General features: G+C 38.8%; 2 protein-coding genes across 2 annotated transcripts; one reads left to right on the forward strand and one right to left on the reverse strand.

The window, feature by feature from the left end:
- The first annotated feature begins 977 nt into the window (after nucleotides 1-977).
- On the forward strand, nucleotides 978-12638 carry LOC141001921 (RCC1 and BTB domain-containing protein 1-like). The gene is made up of 12 exons (XM_073473085.1): nucleotides 978-1132; nucleotides 2766-3011; nucleotides 3935-4085; nucleotides 4171-4337; nucleotides 6426-6584; nucleotides 6674-6781; nucleotides 7688-7830; nucleotides 7922-8112; nucleotides 9511-9637; nucleotides 9733-9884; nucleotides 9982-10112; nucleotides 11318-12638. The coding sequence occupies exons 2-12, from the start codon at nucleotides 2886-2888 to the stop codon at nucleotides 11456-11458; spliced, it is 1596 nt and encodes a 531-aa protein (XP_073329186.1). The 5' UTR covers nucleotides 978-1132; nucleotides 2766-2885; the 3' UTR covers nucleotides 11459-12638.
- Nucleotides 12639-13064: 426 nt separating this feature from the next.
- Nucleotides 13065-21685, reverse strand: phf11 (PHD finger protein 11). Its single transcript, XM_073473122.1, has 17 exons — nucleotides 21483-21685; nucleotides 20129-20233; nucleotides 19895-20028; nucleotides 19700-19734; nucleotides 19518-19603; nucleotides 19221-19291; nucleotides 19048-19097; nucleotides 18874-18953; nucleotides 18762-18784; nucleotides 18426-18499; nucleotides 18233-18319; nucleotides 17533-17658; nucleotides 17385-17437; nucleotides 16955-17120; nucleotides 15224-15550; nucleotides 15062-15133; nucleotides 13065-14222 (listed from the first exon to the last, which is right to left on the reverse strand). Exons 1-17 carry the CDS (start codon nucleotides 21591-21593, stop codon nucleotides 14146-14148), a joined length of 1677 nt encoding a protein of 558 aa, XP_073329223.1. The 5' UTR covers nucleotides 21594-21685; the 3' UTR covers nucleotides 13065-14145.
- Nucleotides 21686-22156: the final 471 nt, after the last annotated feature.

Here is a 22156-nt window from a genome sequence, read left to right on the forward strand (position 1 = left end):
CATCAGTTCAAGAAAAACTTGTGGTGGACCTTGAACAAAGATGCTTGGCTGTAAATTCTCAGTGTTCAACTGGAAAAGTGTACTTTTAAAATAAAATATAGTTTTATAGTGTTCAAAATTAATATTTAATTCTAAAATAAAGTATTACGATAAGAATTACATTCAATGTAACTTAAATTACGGAAGCCCTAAAGGGCCATGCATTCATACATTTTATTTCCTCAGTTATCCCGTGATAACAAGTTAATTTCATTTGTTTTCTCGAGATCTCGAGTTATTATCTCGAAATAACAACTGCCGTTTTCCCGAGATAACGGGATAATTTTCTCGACATCTCGAGATAACGAAACTTTGTTTTCCCGAGATAACGATATAATTAATTTGAGATCTCGAGATAATGACTGCGATATGATAGGCCTGAGATTATGGAGATGCCCAGGACCTCGTAGCTGGTCAGCTATGTAGTTAATGACGACATCAGGCGGGAAAACAAAGTTATGTTATCTCGAGATCTCGAGAAAATTATCCCGTTATCTCGGGAAAACGGCAGTTGTTATTTCGAGATAATAACTTGAGATCTCAAGAAAACAAATGAAATTAACTCATTATCACGGGAAAACGGAGGAAATAAAATGTACGAATGCATGGCCCTTTAGGGCTTCCGTATTAAATAACTTGGTAACAAAAATATAACTTTTGGCCACGAAATAGAAAAATATCCCCTTTAAGTATTAAAGTTATATTTTGTTATCGTGTGTGCAAAAGTTATCTTGTACGAAGATCATAAAGGAAGAACAGAAGATACATATACGATGACATTTTAGGGGCTCCGTACTAAAATGACCTCAATGTGCAACATCGATAAACTCGTCCTTCGACTGCTTCATGAACTGATTGGCTCGGTAATCTCTCTGGGCTCAACTCCGTCCGCATTCGATTAGTTTGGTCTTGTAGTCACGTGACATTATTTTCTCCTTACTTCCGGAAATAACCGTCACAGCAGCAGTGAGCGGCAGCAGCTTCGGCAGAAAGTGAAAATAAATATCGACAGACCTCCTTCCACCGACCTGTGTGGCAGGTGAAACTGTCAGCCAGAACCGCTCACGACACTGCAAACTGACCCATTATACAGGTAAGTGTAACGGGAATGTTCATATTATTCTTCTGTAGTTTTAAAAGTTGTCTCAAAGCTGTTTTATTCCGCGGTAACCAGTTGAAAAACAAGTTAGCTTAGATGAGAAGGACCGTCCAAACGGATCCGTCTAGCACCAACTCCGTTCACTTTCCTGTGTTGTGTCAGCTGGACAGTTTGCTGAATAATGCGTTTGTAACAATAGACAACATTAGCCTGCTCGCTAGCTCACTAACTTGTCATTTAACAGTGCAGTGGTGCATGTTTGCTGAGCGTTTAATGTAACGGTACACAGGTGGAGGTTGCTGACTTGGTTTAGCGATGTTGTTGCAACACATAAAACCTCTGTGACCTGGATTTTCAACACCCGTAAAGACTGTTGCCTCAGAAATTCTTAAGTCTTCAGGGTTCAAAAGCTGTTTTCACCAATAACAGACTGAGAGAGACAGAAACAGCATGTCTATGGTTGTAACAGAAAGGAGAAAATCTACCCTAAAGCAGATGCTTATGTGTTTATACCTGACAGTGAAGCTACTGTAATGTCAACAGACACAACTGTCTGCTTAAATGTTTTCAGAGCTGGATGATCGACACAGAGCTTGTGACTAGAAAACCTCTGGAGAATCTGTGCACAAACTTTTCCCCTTAGAGGGCCAAATCTGAAACTTAAAGGGTAACTCCACTAGTTTTATACAGTGTGTTATAAAGTGTGTTTACAGATCTCACAATGCAGTAGTACTTCCCGTACAGATCTTGGGGAGTACTACTGCATTGTGAAAAAAGTAGAAGAAAGCCTTTTGTGGCTACAGAGGAAGCTGCATGTAATCTGATAAACTGCCTCCAGTGATGTCACTGAGTGGCTTAGTTGCATTGTGGGTAATGTTGACACCATGTTTTGAAGGTGTCATCTCTGGTTCTGCTGTATCTATTTTGATTATTTGTCAACAGTCCATAATGAGTCCAACAGTGTGGACTGTTTTTCAATACCTGGAGCCTACATTACCCACAGTGCAACTAAGTCACTGAGTGACATCACTGGAGGCATGTGTTGGATTACATGCAGCTTCCTTGTGAGCCACAAAAGGCTTAATACTACTTTTTCACAGAGGTTAACTAACCACTAAATATACTAACCCAAGACCTTTAACACACATTAATGTGTAAAATGGGTGGAGCTGTCCTCTGCCTGCCATGGTCAGATTATGAAAAATAATGATCAGGGATCTACGTATTTATAGAGCATTTAATTAAGGAATGTTTATCCGCAGCATGTCTTGCTGATTATAAAACTGAGAGGGAAAATTACATCACTCTCAGGATTTTGACACACACAAGACAAAAATCTTACTGTAAGGACCTTTTATATTTACCATCGCTGATCTGTTTTTGCGCTAACGTTACGCCACATGACCTAACTGGTCTCTTATCTCCTCTCTGAGATAAGGTGCAATTTTGCAAAACAATTTTATTCTTTGCTGTAAAATTCCTTTTCCAAAGGTTAAAACTTGTGTCACTATGTAAATAATAAGCTCCCAAATCAGATTAGTGTGTTTAAATGCTTTGTTATGTCGGTTGATGAATGTCTTTGATGCTCATTGACTGTGACTATATTTTCAAAACCCACTCACATCAGTGACTACAACACTGGTATCTTTACCCACCCACGCCCTCTCCCTGTCCCCTGCCATGCCTTTGAACTGAGGTTCATCCCTCCATCCCACTGCCCTCGCCACAGACTCGCAGCGAGCGCATCATGGTGGATGTAACCAAATGGCCCCTTTTCAGCCTGATGGGGCCTCAGGAGCTCTCCACGATACGGAAAGCATGCGTGTTCGGAATGTCTGCTAATGAAGCCATCTACATCACCAATGATGATGAGGTAAGAGGTCCGAGGGAAAACTTGATGGTGGAGTTAGTCATGAAAAGGAAGACACTGCTGAACATTGTAGGTGATGTAAGGCTCCCAGGAGGGGTTTAGCATCTATTAACTAATTGTTTTAGTTTTATACCTGCAACTTTGCCTCACTCTCACTGCTTCACCAACCTTGTTTCTTGCTGTAACAGGCAACTGTTTAAATTTTTTAAAAAGAAAGCTCCTCTGTAGTCTGGTGGTATGGCAGTGGATATCTCTGTGTATTTGACATACATTTACCAAGTAGCCAAAGACATGATTCCACAAATCATAAATGCTTAATTTATATCTTGCTCTTTGCCACAGCAACTTTTTAAGACAAAAATATTCCAATTTACAGTTTGTTCTGTTGCCCCCAACTGTAAAAAAAAAAATCAAGTAATGCAGCTTCAACAATATAGATTTGAGATTTGGCTACAAAAAAAGCATTACAGTAAGCGTGCACATTTTGAAAAGCATATTGTGAATTCAGGAGTTTGTTGCTACTAAAGGTTGCAGTTTGGCAGCTATGTTTAATCTTAAATGTCAAGCTGTCCTTGAATGATGGTCATGATCAACATCTCTGTGTGTGCAATATGCAGTTAGTGGCATGAAACATACAAAACCTTTGGTATGGTTCTTTAATAACTAATGATTAAGTAAATAGGAAACTAAACTGTAGGCCAGTGCTCCTGTCCTTGCTTGTCACCTCTCTGTATCAGTGAAGGAGTGAAGGTTGGTGGCACCAGACCTCCACCTGCAGCTCTTATCAGCGCCGCCAGATGATGTCTGTGTGTCTGGAATGTGACCTGTTACCTACTCGGCCAACAGGGGCTGTCTCTGCTTAGCCCTGCTTATTACTGTTCCACAGTACATGCTCTCCTGTTTGTCCCTCCTCTATCCACACTCAGGTGTATGTGTTTGGGCTGAACTGCAGTAACTGCCTGGGCACAGGGGACAGCCAGAGCTCCATCGTGCCCAAGAAGGTGGACTTATTGAGTGGGAGGAAGGTGGTCAGCCTGAGCTACGGCAGTGGACCCCACATCCTGCTGGCCACAGAGGGTAGCTGCACAAAACATTTAGTGCTCTTCTTCTTCACATTTGGATCGAAAAGTGCTGCAGAATGACTAATCGTTTTGTCCTTCAGATGGAGAACTGTTCGCCTGGGGCCATAATGGTTACAGCCAACTGGGAAACGGGACAACCAACCAAGGAGTAGCTCCAGTGCTCGTGTCTGCCAACCTGCTCAATAAGAAGGTCACAGAGGTGGCCTGTGGCTCTCACCACTCAATGGCTCTTACTGACTCAGGAGAAGTGAGTGTCTGCGGAAAGGAATGTTTAGTATGCAGTAAAATTATACATGCAGCAGGATGGAAACCTGTATACACTGGTTCCCAGCACCCTCATTAGGGAGTCATCAAAGCTTCACAGTGGGGTTGCGAGGCCTTCCTGATTTTAAGGGGTGAAAGATAACTTTTTAACAAACATACAGTAGACTTATATGTCAGAATTTCTTTCATTTCTGTGAAGAAAAGTAAATGAAATTATTTAATAGTAGTAGTATTTTTATTCAGTCAACACACATAATAATAGTATAGTATAGACATTATAAACAAAGTCAACAGTCTGTGTATTAAGTAGTGACTGAACAGGCCCAGGCAGAAGCAAAATGCTTATTTGTACCTATCTTACATTCTTATCAATTTAAGCTACCATCCAGAAATAAGATATAAACACTGAAGAAAATCACAGGATAAGTACACAGTGGAGACCTGAACACAGACTGTATTCACAGCCTTCATGCCCTGCTAAACCGCCTCGTCCTTTATTAGAAAAATATTCAGTTAAAACAACCAAAGAGCTAATAGAACAATGGCCAATTATCAGGGAGGAGAAACACTGAATTTGTCAAAAAGAAATACATATTAAGTATGTAGGGTTGTTAAAAATGAAAGGAATACATAATGCAGACAGAGCATTGTATTAAAAGTTCCTAAAAATATCAGGAGAACTCATCTCTGATGCTATTTTCACAAGGAAAAATCCCCTTAAAATGTATCAAAATCACTTGTTTTATGCAAATATAATAGGAAATATCCATAAAATATGTCACAACTTTATTCACAGCAGTAGTTGATCACCCTGAGCTGAAAACTCTGAAAACTAAGCTTAGCCTTAAGGAAACTATCATGCATCAAACTACTTCAAACGTAGTCGGCTTCACGCTGTGTTTCCTGCTGGCTGACAGACACGGCAACATTTCTGTTTTCACTGCTTAAAATTCACAAAAAGAGGCTCTTATGTGGTTTAGTTGAGATGTGTGAAAGTAATAGTTTGAAATTCTGGGAAACATATTTACTCAGCTGTCTTGCTGGGAGATTTGTACCACTTTCATGTCTGTACAGTGAACAGCAAAGCTTCAAGGTGCAAGCTAACTTAGCTAACCGGACTGTTTCTTGGCCCGGACCTGTGAATTCTTGGAGTCTCTGCTGGTTGCTTCGCAACTGGTGCTGGCCAAGAAATAGATGGAGTCATTATAGAAAGCCCTGCTTTCAAAGAGCTCGCTCTCTCCACCTATTGAATGTTTTTTTTTTTCTTAAAGCTGCTGTAAGTGATATATTTTTATTCAAATAAATAGCTCTATATTCCAACAGTAATCACAGATTGAGAGTGTTTGGTCAGTAACCCATGTCTCTTCTCCCCCTGCTCATGTAGTAAGAAGGGAAACTTTCTGGTATCCCTGTCCACTTTATCCAATCAGAGAACTCCATAAAGAGGCGGTCCTGTCTGCTCGTGAGCTCTCTGTGTGTTCATGATCCTCCTGTTTGCTGCTGTGTCTGGTGATTACTGCTGCATGTTCATGTTGGGACATAGAGAGGAGGGAGGGGATTGCTTACTGCAAAACAGACAGGAAGTTAGCTCAAATGACGACAACGCTTACAGCAGCTTTAACATATAAATTTTGAGGGGGACAAGAGTTCATTTCACATATATCACTGTACATAGTATCAATATGAGTCCAATCCATTTGCACTCATATTGATACTATGTACATACATCTGGCTCTTCTAGAGGTTTTCTTTGGTAACATTGGTCTTATTTCTTTTTTTTTAATTAAACATTGGAAGCTTTCACCTTAGATAAATCAAAGTAAAAAGGAAATGAAAAAGAAAGTGAATGGAGAGTGAGCTGGCATAATGCTGATCACATTTTTTTCTCACTCAGTCATTCTATCAAGTTAGCCAGTTAGCTAAAGTCTGAGGTTTAATCTGCTCAGTCCTCTTGGTCCAAATCTGTAAAAAAAAAATATCTTTATGGACTTTGAGGGAAAATGACAATGACATTCCATGATACATTTGAAAGTTTTGTCTCATTTCTCTCCTTTAACTTCCTGTCTGCCAGGTGTATGCGTGGGGCTATAACAACTGTGGTCAGGTGGGTTCAGGCTCCACAGCGAACCAGCCCACACCCCGCAGAGTGTCCAGCTGCCTGCAGAACAAAGTGGCTGTCAGTATCACCTGTGGTCAGACCTCGTCTCTGGCAGTAGTGGACAACGGAGAGGTGACTGTTTAATTTATAGTGAAGCTATAAACAACTCGTTATCCGTTTCCAGCCCCAACAGCGCTCATGTGCTCCTCATGTCTCTGTAGGTGTACGGTTGGGGCTACAATGGGAACGGACAACTCGGACTTGGAAATAATGGGAACCAGCTCACTCCCTGTCGCCTCGCAGCTCTGCAGGGTTTATGTGTGCAGCAGGTGGGAGATTATACACGCACACAAAAACCTTTACTTGAAAGAACTTAAAAGTTCATGTACACATTTTTAAGCAGCTAGTACATGCAGCACTTTCATCTTAATTAAAAATCTTGCACATTAGTGAGTCTGCCATGAAGAAAAAAACGGTGAAGTTACAGTTAAATTGTTGAAATGATTCTTAGAATTTCTCGTAAACAATTTTTTTTCTGGGATTTGAAATTGATTGATAAGTGTGTAAATATTCTCTCCAAATCCATTCTACAAGTATACAAATGTTTTTGTACCAAAAATAAGCAAAAACAAGACAACAGGAGTCTATTAGGGGAGGTAAATCTTGGGGAAAACATTATAAGTGTTAAATGATGGTGTTATTATCTTATTATTATATACACTGAAGCCTGTATATGTGTTTCTGTGATTGTCTTGTCTTATCTTTAAGACCCTGACTATGTAGTTTCAAATAGTAAAGGCTTCTCTATAACAGATTTTGTTTGATAAAATGGCATAGACGGAAATCTTTTATGAGAAACAGCCTGGTTTAGGTTCACTTTGTATGTTTACATTGCAAACTGAGTAAAGTTTACTGTATTGGTGCAATGTAAACCCACCTTTTGCTCGTTCCATTCTTTGTCAAGACTGGGGTGAAAACAGATTTTCAGATTTTACCTTTTCAATAGTATTAGTAATAGACTAATATTTAAAAGTAACTAGAGCTGAAAGTGATGCCTTTTCTTGTCTAACTAAGAATCAAAAATGCAGAAGGTTTTCAGTTTACAATATGAAATAGAGTCTTCACATTTGAGAAAGTGCATTTTTTTGTACAACGTTTTATCGTTTGCATGCTATGTATGGGAACAGTTCTTAAATTTGTGGTTCTTACATCAAAGGTTTTTTTCTCCTCTTCAGATTGTGTCAGGCTATGCCCACTCCCTGGCACTAACAGATGAGGGCTTGCTTTATGCTTGGGGTGCCAACACATATGGACAACTGGGCACCGGCAACAAGAGCAACCAACTGAGCCCAGTTCAGATCATGACTGAGAAAGAGAGGTGAGCGACACCACCATCCCCACAGATATAATAAACCTTCTTCTCACGGTCTTCTACGCATCTTAATTCTCTCCTTTGGCTTCTTTGACAGGATTGTTGAAATCGCCGCCTGTCACTCCACACACACATCAGCTGCTAAGACCCAGAGTGGTCAGGTGTACATGTGGGGCCAGTGCAGGGGCCAGTCGATAGTACTGCCTCACCTCACACACTTTACCTGCACCGACGATGTCTTTGCATGCTTCGCCACCCCCTCAGTGATGTGGAGACTTCTTTCCATGGGTAAGAAGATAATACTGAGTTGACTTTACACTGATTTTAATATCATGTAGTCATACCCGCAGGTTGTATGAGAGCTTGGCTTGCGTGGAGCATTAGGAGACATTTCCACTTAGTTTATTGCAGCTGTAAGGAATGAAAGAGAACTGCATTGCTAGTTGTGATATTGCCCACATATAAAAAAAATGAAGCTGGCTAACTAAGTAAGTAAAACTTAAAGTATACCACACCCAAAAAAAACAGGGCTGCAAAATTTTTCACAGTAACAAAAGAGATAACATAAAGCATTTGAAAATATATTTAAATCAATTAAGTAAATGCTAATTAAATCTATGTTATGGATAACCTATGTTAACATGTCTCTGCAGCATAGTTTTCATACTGTAAATTAAAATATTTATAATAATTAAATTAAATAGAAGTCATTTGAAAACTTCTTGCCTCTACAGAGGTTTGAAGTCACTCTAAAAATGTAAGGTTTATTAAGGTTTACTATCAAACATAGAAAACATCAGCTTGGCTGTAGACGTTTGCCTGTTCGATTTAATCTTGCCTCACTGTCTGCTGGTTCCTCTACTTTGCCCTGAATCCCTATCAAACAACAAATAATTTATTGGCAAATAATGGACCTGTACTTCTTTATTGGTCCATTATTTGCTAATAAGAGTTTCTTGTAATTTCTTTATGTGTTCCTAAAAGGTTTCCTGGAAAGAACTATGTATTTTTTGGTAGTGGGTACTAATTATTGGGACATTAATGCTGAAGTTCTGAGGCTGTTTTTTTTTAAATAAATGTCTTTCCTCTCCAGGGGAATTTCCTTATAAATAACTCAATTTAAACCCATTTTAATATTTCTTTATTACGAATGCACAGGTCTTTCTCACAGCAGACATTTTGTGGAAAAGAGCAGGTCTTTCTTTTAACAATAATGATGGCTCTCGTCGGTTCATGTGTCTTAAGTCATGACAGTGTGACCCTGAATCTGCATGCACAACACCAGGACCCTGAAACTGAAGCACCTAAATGGAATCCAGCCATTATAACTTTTTTCTTTGCACCTGAGATTTGTGTCAAAATGTCTTCCATGGAAAATGTTACTGGCAACTGTATTATTAAATAATTCCTTTTGAATCCAATTGAAGCATTTAATTGGAATCATTAAATTGCAGTTTACCAGTCAAACACAGTCTTAATTAGACCTTTAATTAGTGCCAATTACACAGGTCTTTCCAAGAGACTGACGAGGAAATTATTAGGAACAATAAAGCCTCATCAAAAAGACAGAAGAGAAATGTCATCCTCCTTCCTGTTTCAGTTGCAAAAATAAAAAGTAATTATATCTTCCTAATGCCAGAGCATGATGTGTGTGGGTGTGTGCGTGGATGTGTTTTCTCTCTCAAGAGCACGATGACTTCTTGACCGTGGCTCAGTCTCTGAAGAAAGAGTTTGACAACCCAGAGACAGCTGACCTCAAGTTCTGCGTCGACAGCAAATATATCTACGTCCACAAAGCAGTTCTCAAAATCAGGTCAGGGATTTCATCTGACAGCTGTCGGTTTGAAGTCATGATGTAAATAATTAAAAAATACTTCTGTTTCTATGCTGAAACAATCTCTTGTGCAGGTGCGAACACTTCAGATCCATGTTCCAGTCCCACTGGAACGAGGACATGAAGGAGGTGATCGAGATAGACCAGTTCTCCTACCCAGTGTACCGCTCCTTCCTAGAGTTCCTGTACACAGACAATGTGGAGCTGCCTCCTGAGGATGCTATAGGTCAGGACCACACACACGTCACAGCCTGATCTTCATTAATATTTAGACTATGTGATAATTGTTGATACTCACAGGGTTACTGTCTGTGCTCTGTCAGGGCTGCTGGACCTGGCCACGTCGTACTGTGAGAACCGCCTCAAGCGTCTGTGTCAGCACATTATAAAGAGGGGGATTACAGTTGAAAATGCCTTCTCTCTGCTGTCTGCGGCTGTGCGCTATGACGCAGAGGTCAGTCTTCACCATCAGCGTAACAAATTATCATCTGTTTCTATTTCAATAAGGAGGGATCAGTTGGAGGTGTAGAAACATATTTCTTGACAGAGTAAGACTTCTCATCTGTCGATGTGATGCATCTTCATTAAAGGAAATGTCTTTAAAAATCAGTCAGGTGCTTGTATGTCTCCCCCAAACAGGCAGAATATCAAGTTATAAGGGGCCTGTCTGATGTGTGTACAGGTCTGTGGATTTAATTTCTTAGCAGCTCGGTGTCATCTGTACTGTTTGTAATGAAGGTAAACACAGTGGAAGCGGTGGGTTATGGCACTGCGTCCACTGTTGTTGCACTTTTCAAATTGGAGGCTGCGCATTTAATAACATCTCTGTCCGGCTGTCTTCAGATGGCTGCGGGGATTTAATGAAGTGAGGGAGAATCTTTTCACACAGTGTAAAGCAGCTGTGGACAACAGATACTGAGCAAATCACTTATATTTGCTTGTAGATCATTGCACGAAAAGCTATTTTTTAAACACATGTACTCGCTATGGAGTGTTAAATCAAAATTTGAATTCATGTTTTAAGCATTACTGTGTCATTGTTACACATTTACTTTCAGACTTTGTTTGCTGTTGTTGAGAAATTGATCTGATTGGCAGCAGATTGATGTTGGGTCAGAAATAAACATGGTTCTGAGACCTCTATTCTCAGAACAAAGTTGAACAACAACTATCCCACTGAGCAAATACATCCAAAAGACATCAATTCAACATTTTCACAAAGTTGAAAAGAGCCGGGATGAAAGTTTTTTGTGAAATACCATGTTTTGGTCATCCACCTTGGAACATTAGCCTGCCTGATGAAGTTTGGATGACCAAAACATAGTATTCACTAGAGCTGATAAAGAGCTCACCAGCAGTCTACTGAGGTTGAGGTCAAAAGACGTTGAATTGATGGCTTTTGGACATGTTTCTGCTCAGCGGGCTGCTCTAATATAAAATAACTTTCCACTCTTCAGCGCATCTCCTTCCACCTACACTGTGTGTTTAGCACCAAAAATACTGCACAGAGGGGGCAAAGCAAATCTCAGGGTCAGAATGGCTTGTGTCACAAAAATATGTCCCCAAGAGTTATTCCAATTATCTCATTAAATTCTTGAAGATCACCTGTCCAAAATGAAGCAGCATGAACCAATTTGTGCTCTTTCCTTTGTCATTCAGGACCTGGAAGAGTTCTGCTTTAAGTTCTGTGTTAATCACCTGACTGAGGTGACCCAGACCGCCGCTTTCTGGCAGATCGACGGCAACATGCTCAAAGATTTCATATGTCGAGCCAGCCGCTATGGTGCCTTCAAAAACTGACCTCGACCCCTGATGAATACAGACACAGATGCAGAGATTGCTGTGGCAGCTCCGGGAGTGACTTCTTAAAGGACTTCATCACTCTCGGTCACCTCCACATACCGTCTCTGACAGGTGGTTACACACAGGAAATCTTCAGATCATCACCATGACTGTCATACCTGTTAGGTCATCTCTTTACAGATTAGAACCAATGCGTTCGTAGCGTGAGCTGTCCATACCCAAAGTACAAGGCTAAGTCTGACAGGAGGGAGTGCCACTTCACAGTCCAGTAACAGTAGCTGTTTGCCACAGCGCCTGACTTCCTGTTCATTCACACATGTTGTGTAAAACAGGGTCTGAAATGCATTGAGAGTTGTTCATTCTGCTAACTTGAAAGATTCTTGCCAGTCGCCTGCTATCACTTTACTTTTTCTATTATTCTGTTTAATTGACCAAGTTACTTCTTTATTATTTGCACTTGTATTGAAACATTTTGAATATGATTTTGTTCCTCTTCACTAGAAGATCAGTTTGGATGTGCCATCTGGAATCATGGTTTTCTGGTTGAGGTATGAGGCTGTTTGCACTTGTTATATCCTGACACATACAAGTACTTTTAAGACAAGACAATGACATATCAAGATTAGATTAAAGCCATTATTAAGTCTGTTGAGGTCATACTCCATACTCCTCAGATTCAGTCTTAAACTGTGACGGATGTGAAAATGATCATCTATGAGCTACGTTTGTGGATTCTATTGGTTGGAAAGTATTATATAATGAAGCTTTAACTCCACAACATCATAAAGCTTCTTTAGTGTTATTTTTATCACACAAAACACTTCAGTTGGTGTTAAGAGGCAGTTAAAAGTGCCTGGTTGCCAGCTGAAACATGTATGAGGCCATTAAAAAATGGGTTTACAGTGAGGCATGTAACTCGTAAGGGCCTGAACACCTTTTCATCCACATGACATATCTACTGTAGCATGTTGAAAACAATATTTTACAGTATTAACATTTTTAAAGTTAAGTGATATCTGCACTACTGCTGTATTTTTAAGAACATGTGTGCTAATTCCTATGCAGTACCTTTATACTTTAAAATCAATAATTATGTCTAATTGGTTGATTATCATGTGCCAGTAAATTTTGTGACCTTTGCAAGCAAATTAATAAAAAGACTGTTTTCTGTCAAGTATTTCTGAGTTTTCGAACATATTGCAACTAACACAATAAGCTCATCTCTCTATTGTGCATCTATGAATCATCATAAACCACAAGATGCAAACCATCTATATGCAGACAATATGCAGCAAATCCACCACCAAAAAGTGTTTGTTTTTTCATCATGTAAAACACAATTTTTTTGTAAAATGTTCTTGCAAAGAAGATCACATAGTTTGTTTCAAGTGTAAGCAACAAAAACATTTTTTCAATAGGGTTTACTTTGACTATGGTTTGGTTTCTTTCTGGCATCAGACCAACAGATTGTTCTGATTATTCCAACATTAATGTCCTGGAGTGTGTCTCATGCATTATGCAATTATTATGCATTATTATCTTATGAAAAGTGTGACAAACTAAGCAAAACACGGCTCAAGAATAACAACGAATAAACAACAAATTGCAGCTTCATATGAACGTTTATAATTTTTAACTGAACCAGTTATGAACAATGTTTTCCTGAACAAGAAGACTAAACATGAACTCTTCTTTGAGCAATAACGGACTCTTCTGGACTCCTCTGTACCATCAGGATACAGAAACAAATACTGAACTGTAAACTGCTGCATTATTTTAGTCTTACTCAAATTAAGTCTTGATTTAACAAGTTTACTGTAAATATGATCAAGTCAAAATACTGCTGCATCAGACCAGATAGGCCACTAACTGACAACAATACAAGTGACATAAGGCTGAGGAAGAACTGCACATAAATATTAACCAACAGAGGTAAAAAAAAAAAAAAAAGTACTTGGTTTGGTATAAAGACAAACTCTATTATTGTCACAATAAAGCTGTTCCTTTATAATATAATTCTTCATATTTTCTCCCTACTCTTTCCAAAATGGAAATGGGCCGTTTTGACCCTGAAATCCCAACTCAGACAATCACAAATAGCTACACAGAAATATATGAAAACATTTTAAACATATTCACAAAACGTTTTGCCTCTTCCTTTTGTTGGGTGGATTTTGGATTTTCAGTACCTAAAGAAAGTGCGAATGGCACACAATATCTCAGCTCAACAAAATTACAAGGAACAAACTTCAGTACAAAAATATTAGTAAAAATACCACATCTTCACATCTTAACAATTCAGCAGACTTGGTTAATGAGGTACGGTTGGATATGGAACATTTGTAATACAGTTTTTTTTGTTGAATGTTTTTTGTAATATGACACATTTCTGTGCGACTTCTAATCTAAATGAAACTGTACTATTAACAACACATCGTGATAACATAAGGAAATCTGAGACCAGTGGCTTGAGAATGATCACTGACAAATATATATATGAAATGCGGTTTTGTATTTCCACATCCAGCCCTATTCACTGTCTTAAATATTAAGGCATAATCATTAAAAAAATATATACATAGACTGTTTGTATGAAATATTAAAAAAGACACTGAGTAACTAACAAAAAAGAAGAGACAGTAAACTGTACACACTGATGTCCATGTTGTTTGCTGCTGATGGACTTATCTCCTCAGTGCTGAGACGACCTCCTTCATAGCTGCTGCTGCCTTCCGCAGCTCCGTCTGTTTCCTTTGTAACTCTGTGAAAACAAAACGTTGTCGTTTAGGTACTTTATTGTTTTAAAAATGGAAATGCAATGCCTTCTTTTCACGTTTTCCTGATAGCCTTGCACCTATGCAATGTGCATATAACCAGTCACTCCTCATTCAAATGAAAATTAGCCAACAACTTTGTCTCCATCAGTTACCATTAAGTGTAAACCCATCATGACCTCATCCATTGGTTTCTTGTCTTTTTCACTCTAAATGGGACCATAATTTACCAAATTAGCTTTAAGAGCTGCTTTAAGAAGACTTGAAACTAGCGATTGAGACCATAAACTCATTAGGAAAATTGTTAACTGAGGTTATAAATTAAGTGGGAAGTCGGATCATTTTCTCACAAGTCTACATACTAATGGACTCATTTTTGCAACCAGTGGAGCTGACCCCTGCTGGCCATTAGAAAGAATGCTGGTTTGAGGCCCTTACACGTATTCCCACTTTTCAACCTGAAAAGCTCCGTCCATATTTGATGCACCCTATGGTTAACACTAATGATGCAAATTGAAAAGTCTGCCAACTGTGAAGCAAATGTAAAGTTTCACGTTTCATGAAAGGTCACAGTGTGATGGAAATTCAAAGGTAAAATCTCTGCAGAGAACGGTTTTGGACACCTCAGACTCAGAAGACTCAACTTCTGAGGCTGTTAGACTAGCTCAACTTTCATCAGTCAAAACTACGTTGTCAACCTCATCTGAATTCTATAATTAGCATATATGTTAACATGGCACTGCTGTGGTAATTTTAACAGTTTCTCTTGTCACAGTGTGTAAATGAGGGAATAACAAACGTTGCCACTGTTGATAGTTTACTTCACCTTTCTGCTGCTTGGTCACAAGCTCCGCCAGTTTCCCAGAAGCCTCCATCACTCTTAGTGCAAGATCATAATCTGTGGAAGGAGGAGTAAGAGCTTTATATTCCCGTGTTGACACAGAGATGCTTTTATAGTAACTTGTGAGTATACCGTCTCCTCCCTCACCCTCCTGGCTGGCCTGGTCCGACTGAATTCTGCTGGAGATATTGATCATCTCATTAATGAAATCAGTGAAGATGGCCTGTGTGCATCTTGCCGCGTTGCAGCTTTTCCAGAAGCTGGTGGAGTCGATGCTGGGCTTTGGGTCAGAGGGGAGCACTGCGGGGGGGGAGACGGTTTCAGGTGGCGCTGGGGAAATGGCCCGTCTGGTAACACTGCAGGGTTTGGAGTGATTAGGAGAGGGAGGGGGCCTGGCAGAGCTTTGCTGTGGGACAGAGGGTCCAGCAGTCTGTTGATCAGGACTGTGGACAGGACTCTGCTCAGGACGGGACACTGAGAAAAGAGACAGCTCCATGTGTTAGCACAGCTTATGTAACATTTCAAGGTGTCAGTGACACAGATTGATTTTTGAGTAATTTGCAAACGTACCGCAACCTCTATGTGACAACAGAAACTCCCTGAGCTAGGCACCGTATAGTGTTTCCCCATGTGTTTTTATTTCAGAGGCCAGCCCATTGGTCTAGGGCCACAAAAGATTATTTTGATTGTCGATTAATCTGCTGATTATTTTCCCGATTAAATGATCAGCTGTTTGAGTTATAAAATGTCAGAAACTTGTGAAAAATGTCGACTGGATGACGTCCTCGAACATCTTGCTTTGTCCACAACCTAAAGACATTCAGTTTACTGTCTTAGAGGAGAAAAGAAACCAGGAAATATTCAATTTTTAAAGGCTGGAATCAGAGAAATTTTACCTTCCCCCCTTAAAAAAATACTCCAATTAATCCATTATCAAAATAGTTGGTAATTAATTTAATAGTTGACAACTAATTGATTCATTGTTGCAGCCCGACATTGGTTCTCTCATTCAGCCATGAAAATTCACTTTGTATTGTGATCTGTAGCAGCTCACATCACTACTATGTATGTGTTGTGATTTGAACATTACCTGCAATGGTCAGTGATTTAAATCCTGTCTGCAGCACATACAGTATATGGGTAGTTTTCCACCCCCACCCCAGTAATAATTTCAGCTGTCCCATTTATGGCAAACCAGCTGGTCCTCCTGTAATTTAAATCCCATCCAGATGGATTTTTGTGTAGCTTAAAGTGGAGCTTTATCCTGGTTAACAGCTGCATTTTCTCAGCTCAGAGTGAAATTTGACTTTTGGTGTAAATGTTTTTAGTAATCTGACAGAGAAATGTTAACACCAACATGCACATCTATCTGGAACCAATTCAACATCCTACAGGTGAGCAAGAGCTCATCAAATGGCCTATGCGTGTGATTTTACTGGCTATGATAGGGTTGTACTGATGGTGGTGATTAAGAGTCATTCTATACTAGTGTTCTGTGTCAGCCATTTAAGATCTATGTTAGATGCCCTCAGTAGCCTGTTTCAAGCTGGTGTGTCATGAAGCACAATGATCTGGAGCAAAAAGGTGCAATATTTATGAATTTTAGTTTAAATATTCAAAAGTATCAACAGAATTATTATCGTGGTGCAGAGATGTCTACTGAACTTAGCATGTACCTTAAAGAAGCCACAGATGTATTTAAGCTTTTACATGTGCTGTATAATCACAATCAAGACGTAGTATCTCAAGTCTTGATCATGGTTATATTTATACATTTGCATTTACGTTTCACATTTCCTGACATAAATAAAGTCCATCTTCTCATCATCTGACTGCACGTGAAACAAACTGTTCTGTCACATTAAGAGTCAAATTTACCTTCACCATCTATCTTCACCACCTCCATCGCCTCAAGCAAAATTACAGTATGTTGTGATTGTTCACTTGATTCAGTCTCAGTTGTCAGCGCAGCACTTGTCATCAAAGGTGGCTGAGAGTCCACACTTCTCTTCACAGGAGGCAGCAGACTCTCAGATTCAATATCCTGAGAGGAAGCAGACACATTTCATGTAAAATGAGTAAATACTGTTCTTCTAGTGAAGATATACCATATATGAATCATGTGTAGAAAGAATATAGATTTGGAGTTAAATTTGTGATTGTAAGAGAGAAAGAGCAAATGAGAAATTAGATGAAATGCTTCATAGAGTATAAAGTAAAGATGTGATGTTATAGCTGTTAAGGATAATCATAAATCTTTAGGTAAGACACATGTTTGACAAAAATGACGCAATATGCAACAACTCACTGTTTCATCGTCATCTTTATTTCCATCTTTGCTCTCATCCGCAACTTGATTTCCTATAGAAGACAGCGAGAGATTGTAAACCATTTGTATATGGATGTTATGCCTCAGCTACATTCTCTATATATTGTGAATCTGTTGTGACACCTACCTGAGGTGGACTCAGTGGGACACTGAATGTCGTTTCTGTGAATGAAGAACATCATCAAAAAAATATACCTTTCTGTTATTTTTAGTAAACAGACAAAAGAGAGAACTTTGCATCCGTGCAAGATACCTTAAATAAAAAACTAACATTCAATATATAATGGTTGATGACAGTTCAACTCTGATTGAGCCTGTAGTTTGTTGTGGTGTTGTACTGGATTGTATATTAATTTAACATGTAGGATTTCTTGATTAAATTCTTTCCAATTAATGCTTTGACAGTTGGCTTATTAATAAATCAGCTACTTGTTTCTTCACTAGTGAGGTGTTTCTGATATTGTCGTTCCTTCTAATATGTACAGTAGTACTTTAAACTAAAAGGTAGTGTCATCTTTAAAAATAATGCAACACCAAAAAATACAAAACATACCACAGAAATGAGTCAGGACACACAACGTAGTAGCTTCAACAAAACCTGAACATTTTTCAGTATGATAAATATTTATTGCAGAACTATTTATTATTTTGCTGAAGAATATGCCAGTGTTTTTGTTAAAAGAGGAGTGATCTCACCTGGTCAACTGAAGCACAGCGGAGAAGAGGGGAGAATAAAACAAATGAAAAAGAAGAAAAATGAAGATCAGATTATTGAACATCTTCAGCCTCTAATGATAATGTTACTGTGGTATAATCAAAGATTAAACTTACTTGGGAATCTGGACCAGAGATTACACTTCCGTCTATGTCAGACTCTAAAGGGGCATATATTGCCATGTCTGTATCAGGTTCATCTGCAGTTGGAGGGGAATATTAAATAAATCTGTTTGCTACGTGCTTCATACAAGAGTGCTAACCCCACAGAGGTTACATTCTCTCATGTATTGTAAGTGGGTTAACCTGGATCTGAAGAGTCATCGGTTAATATCCTGCTCCAGCTTTCAGGTTTGCGTTTAGATGAGGGCTCTTCCTGTCTGTGTCACAGGAGAGACATTAGGCATTATAATAAGTGTCACACTTCATATAGAGTTTATGAAAAACATGAAGTAATGGGGCTACATGAAGCAGAACCAAGGTTGTAATTGTAAAGAAAATAAATGTCTTGCTAATTTATTGTTATATATTGCTGTTATTTAAATTGTACACTACTGAAAACAGTGAAGATATAAAGGTGCTTTGCAAAGAAAACAAAGAATTCTGCACACTGTCCATCACTTGAAATAATCACACACTTACTTGTCGCCAAAACTCAACTGTCTCTGTTTCAAAAGGAAATCAGAATGATTAAAATCACTGAATTAATGACAACAAATAAGCAGCATTAAAAAGCGTCAATGAAAATGACTACCGTGGAATGTGAGCGCTTCATGCTGCTGGACGAGTTGGAGTCACTGCTGCACGCAGACGGCCCGGCTGCTGTCGAATCAACTGTTAAGAACAAAGAGATTAATCTGTTATTAGAAGAACAACAACTTTAAGTCAACACATAATATGAGACACATGCACTCTGAGCAGGACTTACCGTTGGTGTTCCTCTTCTGTGATTTAGGAGCATGTTTGTCACAATACAATCTAAAAATACACACATGCGTGGTTGTGATCAAATACTGAAGAGCAGATTATAAACATTTACTGAATAATTATTTAGTTATAGACTTACGAACGGAGATGTTTGCAAAGTGTGAACATACTTACATAACAATGCTATTAGACAAACTATCCAAGCTGATGTTCCCCTCGGTCTTCTCACAGGTAAGACAATACACCTCGTGAAAATAAAACACAGATATCATTACTTGCTGAACGGTTTGGGGCCACACAAAACTACACCATGTTATTTCAAATTCAAACATTTGGGCAACAGGAAAATAAAATTACTGTTTACTTCCACAAATAAATACAGACATTAAAACATTCTGTATTGTTAAATCCTGAGAAAATAATAATCAATAAATGACTGATCCTGCGTCTATGTAGTTTTATCAGACAAACCTTAGACGGTCCGGCTTCACTGGGATTTTTGGAGGTTCCGGGCTTTGTGAAGGAAGAAGCGTATCCATTAACAGCGCTGTTCTTCTCTGGAGATGAAAAAGAGCAATTCAACACATAATATGTCATTCACTGTAAAAAGTGTTTACAGGGAGAAGGGTGAAAATTCTGCGATCCCCACTTACCTCGGCGCTGTTGAGAGTGTTTAAAGCAGTACAGCCTGATGAAAACACACAAAGACAAATTTACAATCAAACCAAAATAAGTAAAATTCTTCCACTGAATTCATCCTCAACTGCGATTAAACATGGATGTTTCTTCTGACACAAAAAGGACCGCAGTAGAGTATAAGGTTATTTTGACAGTTATGTCAGACTGACCCAAAACATCCCTTTTCTGAATCATCAACGATCTCAGCTCCTTCATGAACAGCACATGGGTAGTGGTAGGACTTTTTGCAGCGTTTGACTTCACACCCAGCAGTGGCTCCCTTTTTCTTGCACCGGCTACATATCTAATGCAAACAAATAGAGTAACGCAACTACAATCGCTTCCAGCACACAATTAATGGATTGGGTTTATTGATAACTGAAAATGTCATGAAGAGTCTTTACCAGTTTGCTTCCTCGTTTCACCTCATCCAACACATCGTCCACAGAGAAACCAAACAGATCGTCGTACTCTGGGGAGTCCCGGCAAAATAGCCCAGAGGAATACAACTGTAAAACAGGGACGACATGAGTGAAATGATAATACCTTCATTCAAAGCAGGATTAAACATCAGCTGTAAATAAAGGCCTTGTTGAACATCCATACATGATACATGACACATGACACGTAACGCGTGTTACAGAGATTTCCAAGCCGACAAAATCTTCATCTCCAGATGTGAGAAAACATTTTGTTTGTTTGGTAGACTCCAACAGATGTCACATTATTGTGATTTCAATAGTTTTTTCAGTGAGAAGGAAAATTGTGTTGCAAAAATGATCCTTTCCACTGACTGTAAATCAAATCACAATATCTGTCAAAAACAATTGCAATATGATGTTTGTTTTACTATATCGTTCTGCCCTGGTTTGTTCAATAAAAAACCCTTCTGTTTGTCAGTCCTTTAAGGACATTTGTTATTGATAATACTAATAAGTATGTCAAACCGTAATACAGTGATATTTCCTAAGGCGGTGATTGGAACAGAAAATCTCATCTAGTTACAGCTTAATGTTCTCAGCTCTGGCCTACATAATAGTTTGTCTACCACAAAGCACTAACAAGTTTATTTTTTAACTTTAAAATGTCCTGCTGAGAACATATCTTGCTCACCACTCTGTAATAACCAATGTTTTCAAAGTATTTAAAGTACTTACTTTGCAGCTGAATGGCATATGTCAGTGTTAGCTGATCAGCCTATACATCACATTACTTTACTAGTATTGCTTAGTAAATGACTGCTTACTGTTGGGTAGTTTATTCTATAGCTAAACATAATTAGATTTTATGATCTGGTCATGCAAAGTCAGTGAATTAGTAACTTCAGCTGTCAAATAAAGGCAGTGGATAAAACAAAAATACAGTTTCACATTTAAAATGTAGCTCAACATTGAAACACTCATGCAACGTTCAAGTACCTAAACACTGTACTCGAGTTATGTACTGAGCAGTTGTTACACTCCACCACAGCTCAACAACAAAACTGTGCCCTTCACCGCCATTACCAGCTCCTTTATCGAGGCTGTGAGTGTGGGGGAGCTCCTCGCTTTGCATCTTGACCACAGTTAGGTTTCTATAAGAGTTTCTGTCGCCTCCATGTTTCCTCAGGGAGTACACCTCCTCCTCAGCCCGGGGAGGGCTCTCTTCAAAAGTCAGGCGCCAACATTTAAGCTAGCGTCACTAACTTTAGCTCGCAAGCTAGTGGTTAGAGATGAAGGAGAGATGAAGGAGAAAAAAACAACCAATGCAAATATTTACCAAACAGTTCTGGTGAGCTGTGACCTGATCTTTAGTCGATAACGGTCCTGTTGTTTTCGTCTCCTTGTCCCAGTGACAAAGTGCGCAGGACACTTTGTGACCGTGCCCCATTTTTATCGGCTGACGGCAGAAAACCTCTAAAACGACGCGTTGTTTAAGTTTCAGTCACGTCAAGTGGAGTTGACATCGAGCAGTCAGTGAGCTCCGTCCTCCTCCTCCGCGCCGCGTTACCTCACCTCCCACTGCCCTGGTCGGAGGTTGCCAGGTTCGTTCCGAAATATCCCCCGTCGACCTCTCTAAATGTCCTGATATTTGAGAAAAATGTGTGTGAATTTAACTGTTTAATCATATTTTCTAGTAGTACTTATCTTGGATCTGGTCCCAGAAAGTCACAGAAATAGTGATTAAGCGTTTCACTGATTAATTTAAAAAAAAAAAGTCATTAATATATTGGTTTACAGTTACTCTATTAATATATGAATTACTAGACTAAATCAAAAAGTCATTTATTGTTTGTTTTTAATGGCCGTAAAAAGATAAAATATGAATCCATTATTTAATAAGTTAAATCAAAAAGTGATTACAAAAACAGATGAAACAGAAAACAAAATATATCATGAATAACTATGTGCATTTTATTTTTAATTTATTTTGATTTATTTTTTAATTTTTAT

The sequence above is a fragment of the Pagrus major genome, chromosome 9 (genome assembly GCF_040436345.1).
Source record: "Pagrus major chromosome 9, Pma_NU_1.0".
In the NCBI taxonomy this organism is placed as follows: Eukaryota; Metazoa; Chordata; class Actinopteri; order Spariformes; family Sparidae; genus Pagrus; species Pagrus major.

Coding starts and splice junctions, on each gene's coding strand:
- phf11 (XM_073473122.1), bottom strand. CDS start 21,593: ATGGGGCACGGTCACAAAGTGTCCTGCGCACTTTGTCACTGGGACAAG. Junction 19,098..19,220: donor TTGTCTAATAGCATTGTTAT/GTAAGTATGTTC, acceptor GTGTATTTTTAG/ATTGTATTGTGACAAACATG. Junction 15,134..15,223: donor GGACCAGGCCAGCCAGGAGG/GTGAGGGAGGAG, acceptor CTCCTTCCACAG/ATTATGATCTTGCACTAAGA.
- LOC141001921 (XM_073473085.1), top strand. CDS start 2,886: ATGGTGGATGTAACCAAATGGCCCCTTTTCAGCCTGATGGGGCCTCAG. Junction 6,585..6,673: donor CAGTAGTGGACAACGGAGAG/GTGACTGTTTAA, acceptor ATGTCTCTGTAG/GTGTACGGTTGGGGCTACAA. Junction 6,782..7,687: donor AGGGTTTATGTGTGCAGCAG/GTGGGAGATTAT, acceptor TCTCCTCTTCAG/ATTGTGTCAGGCTATGCCCA.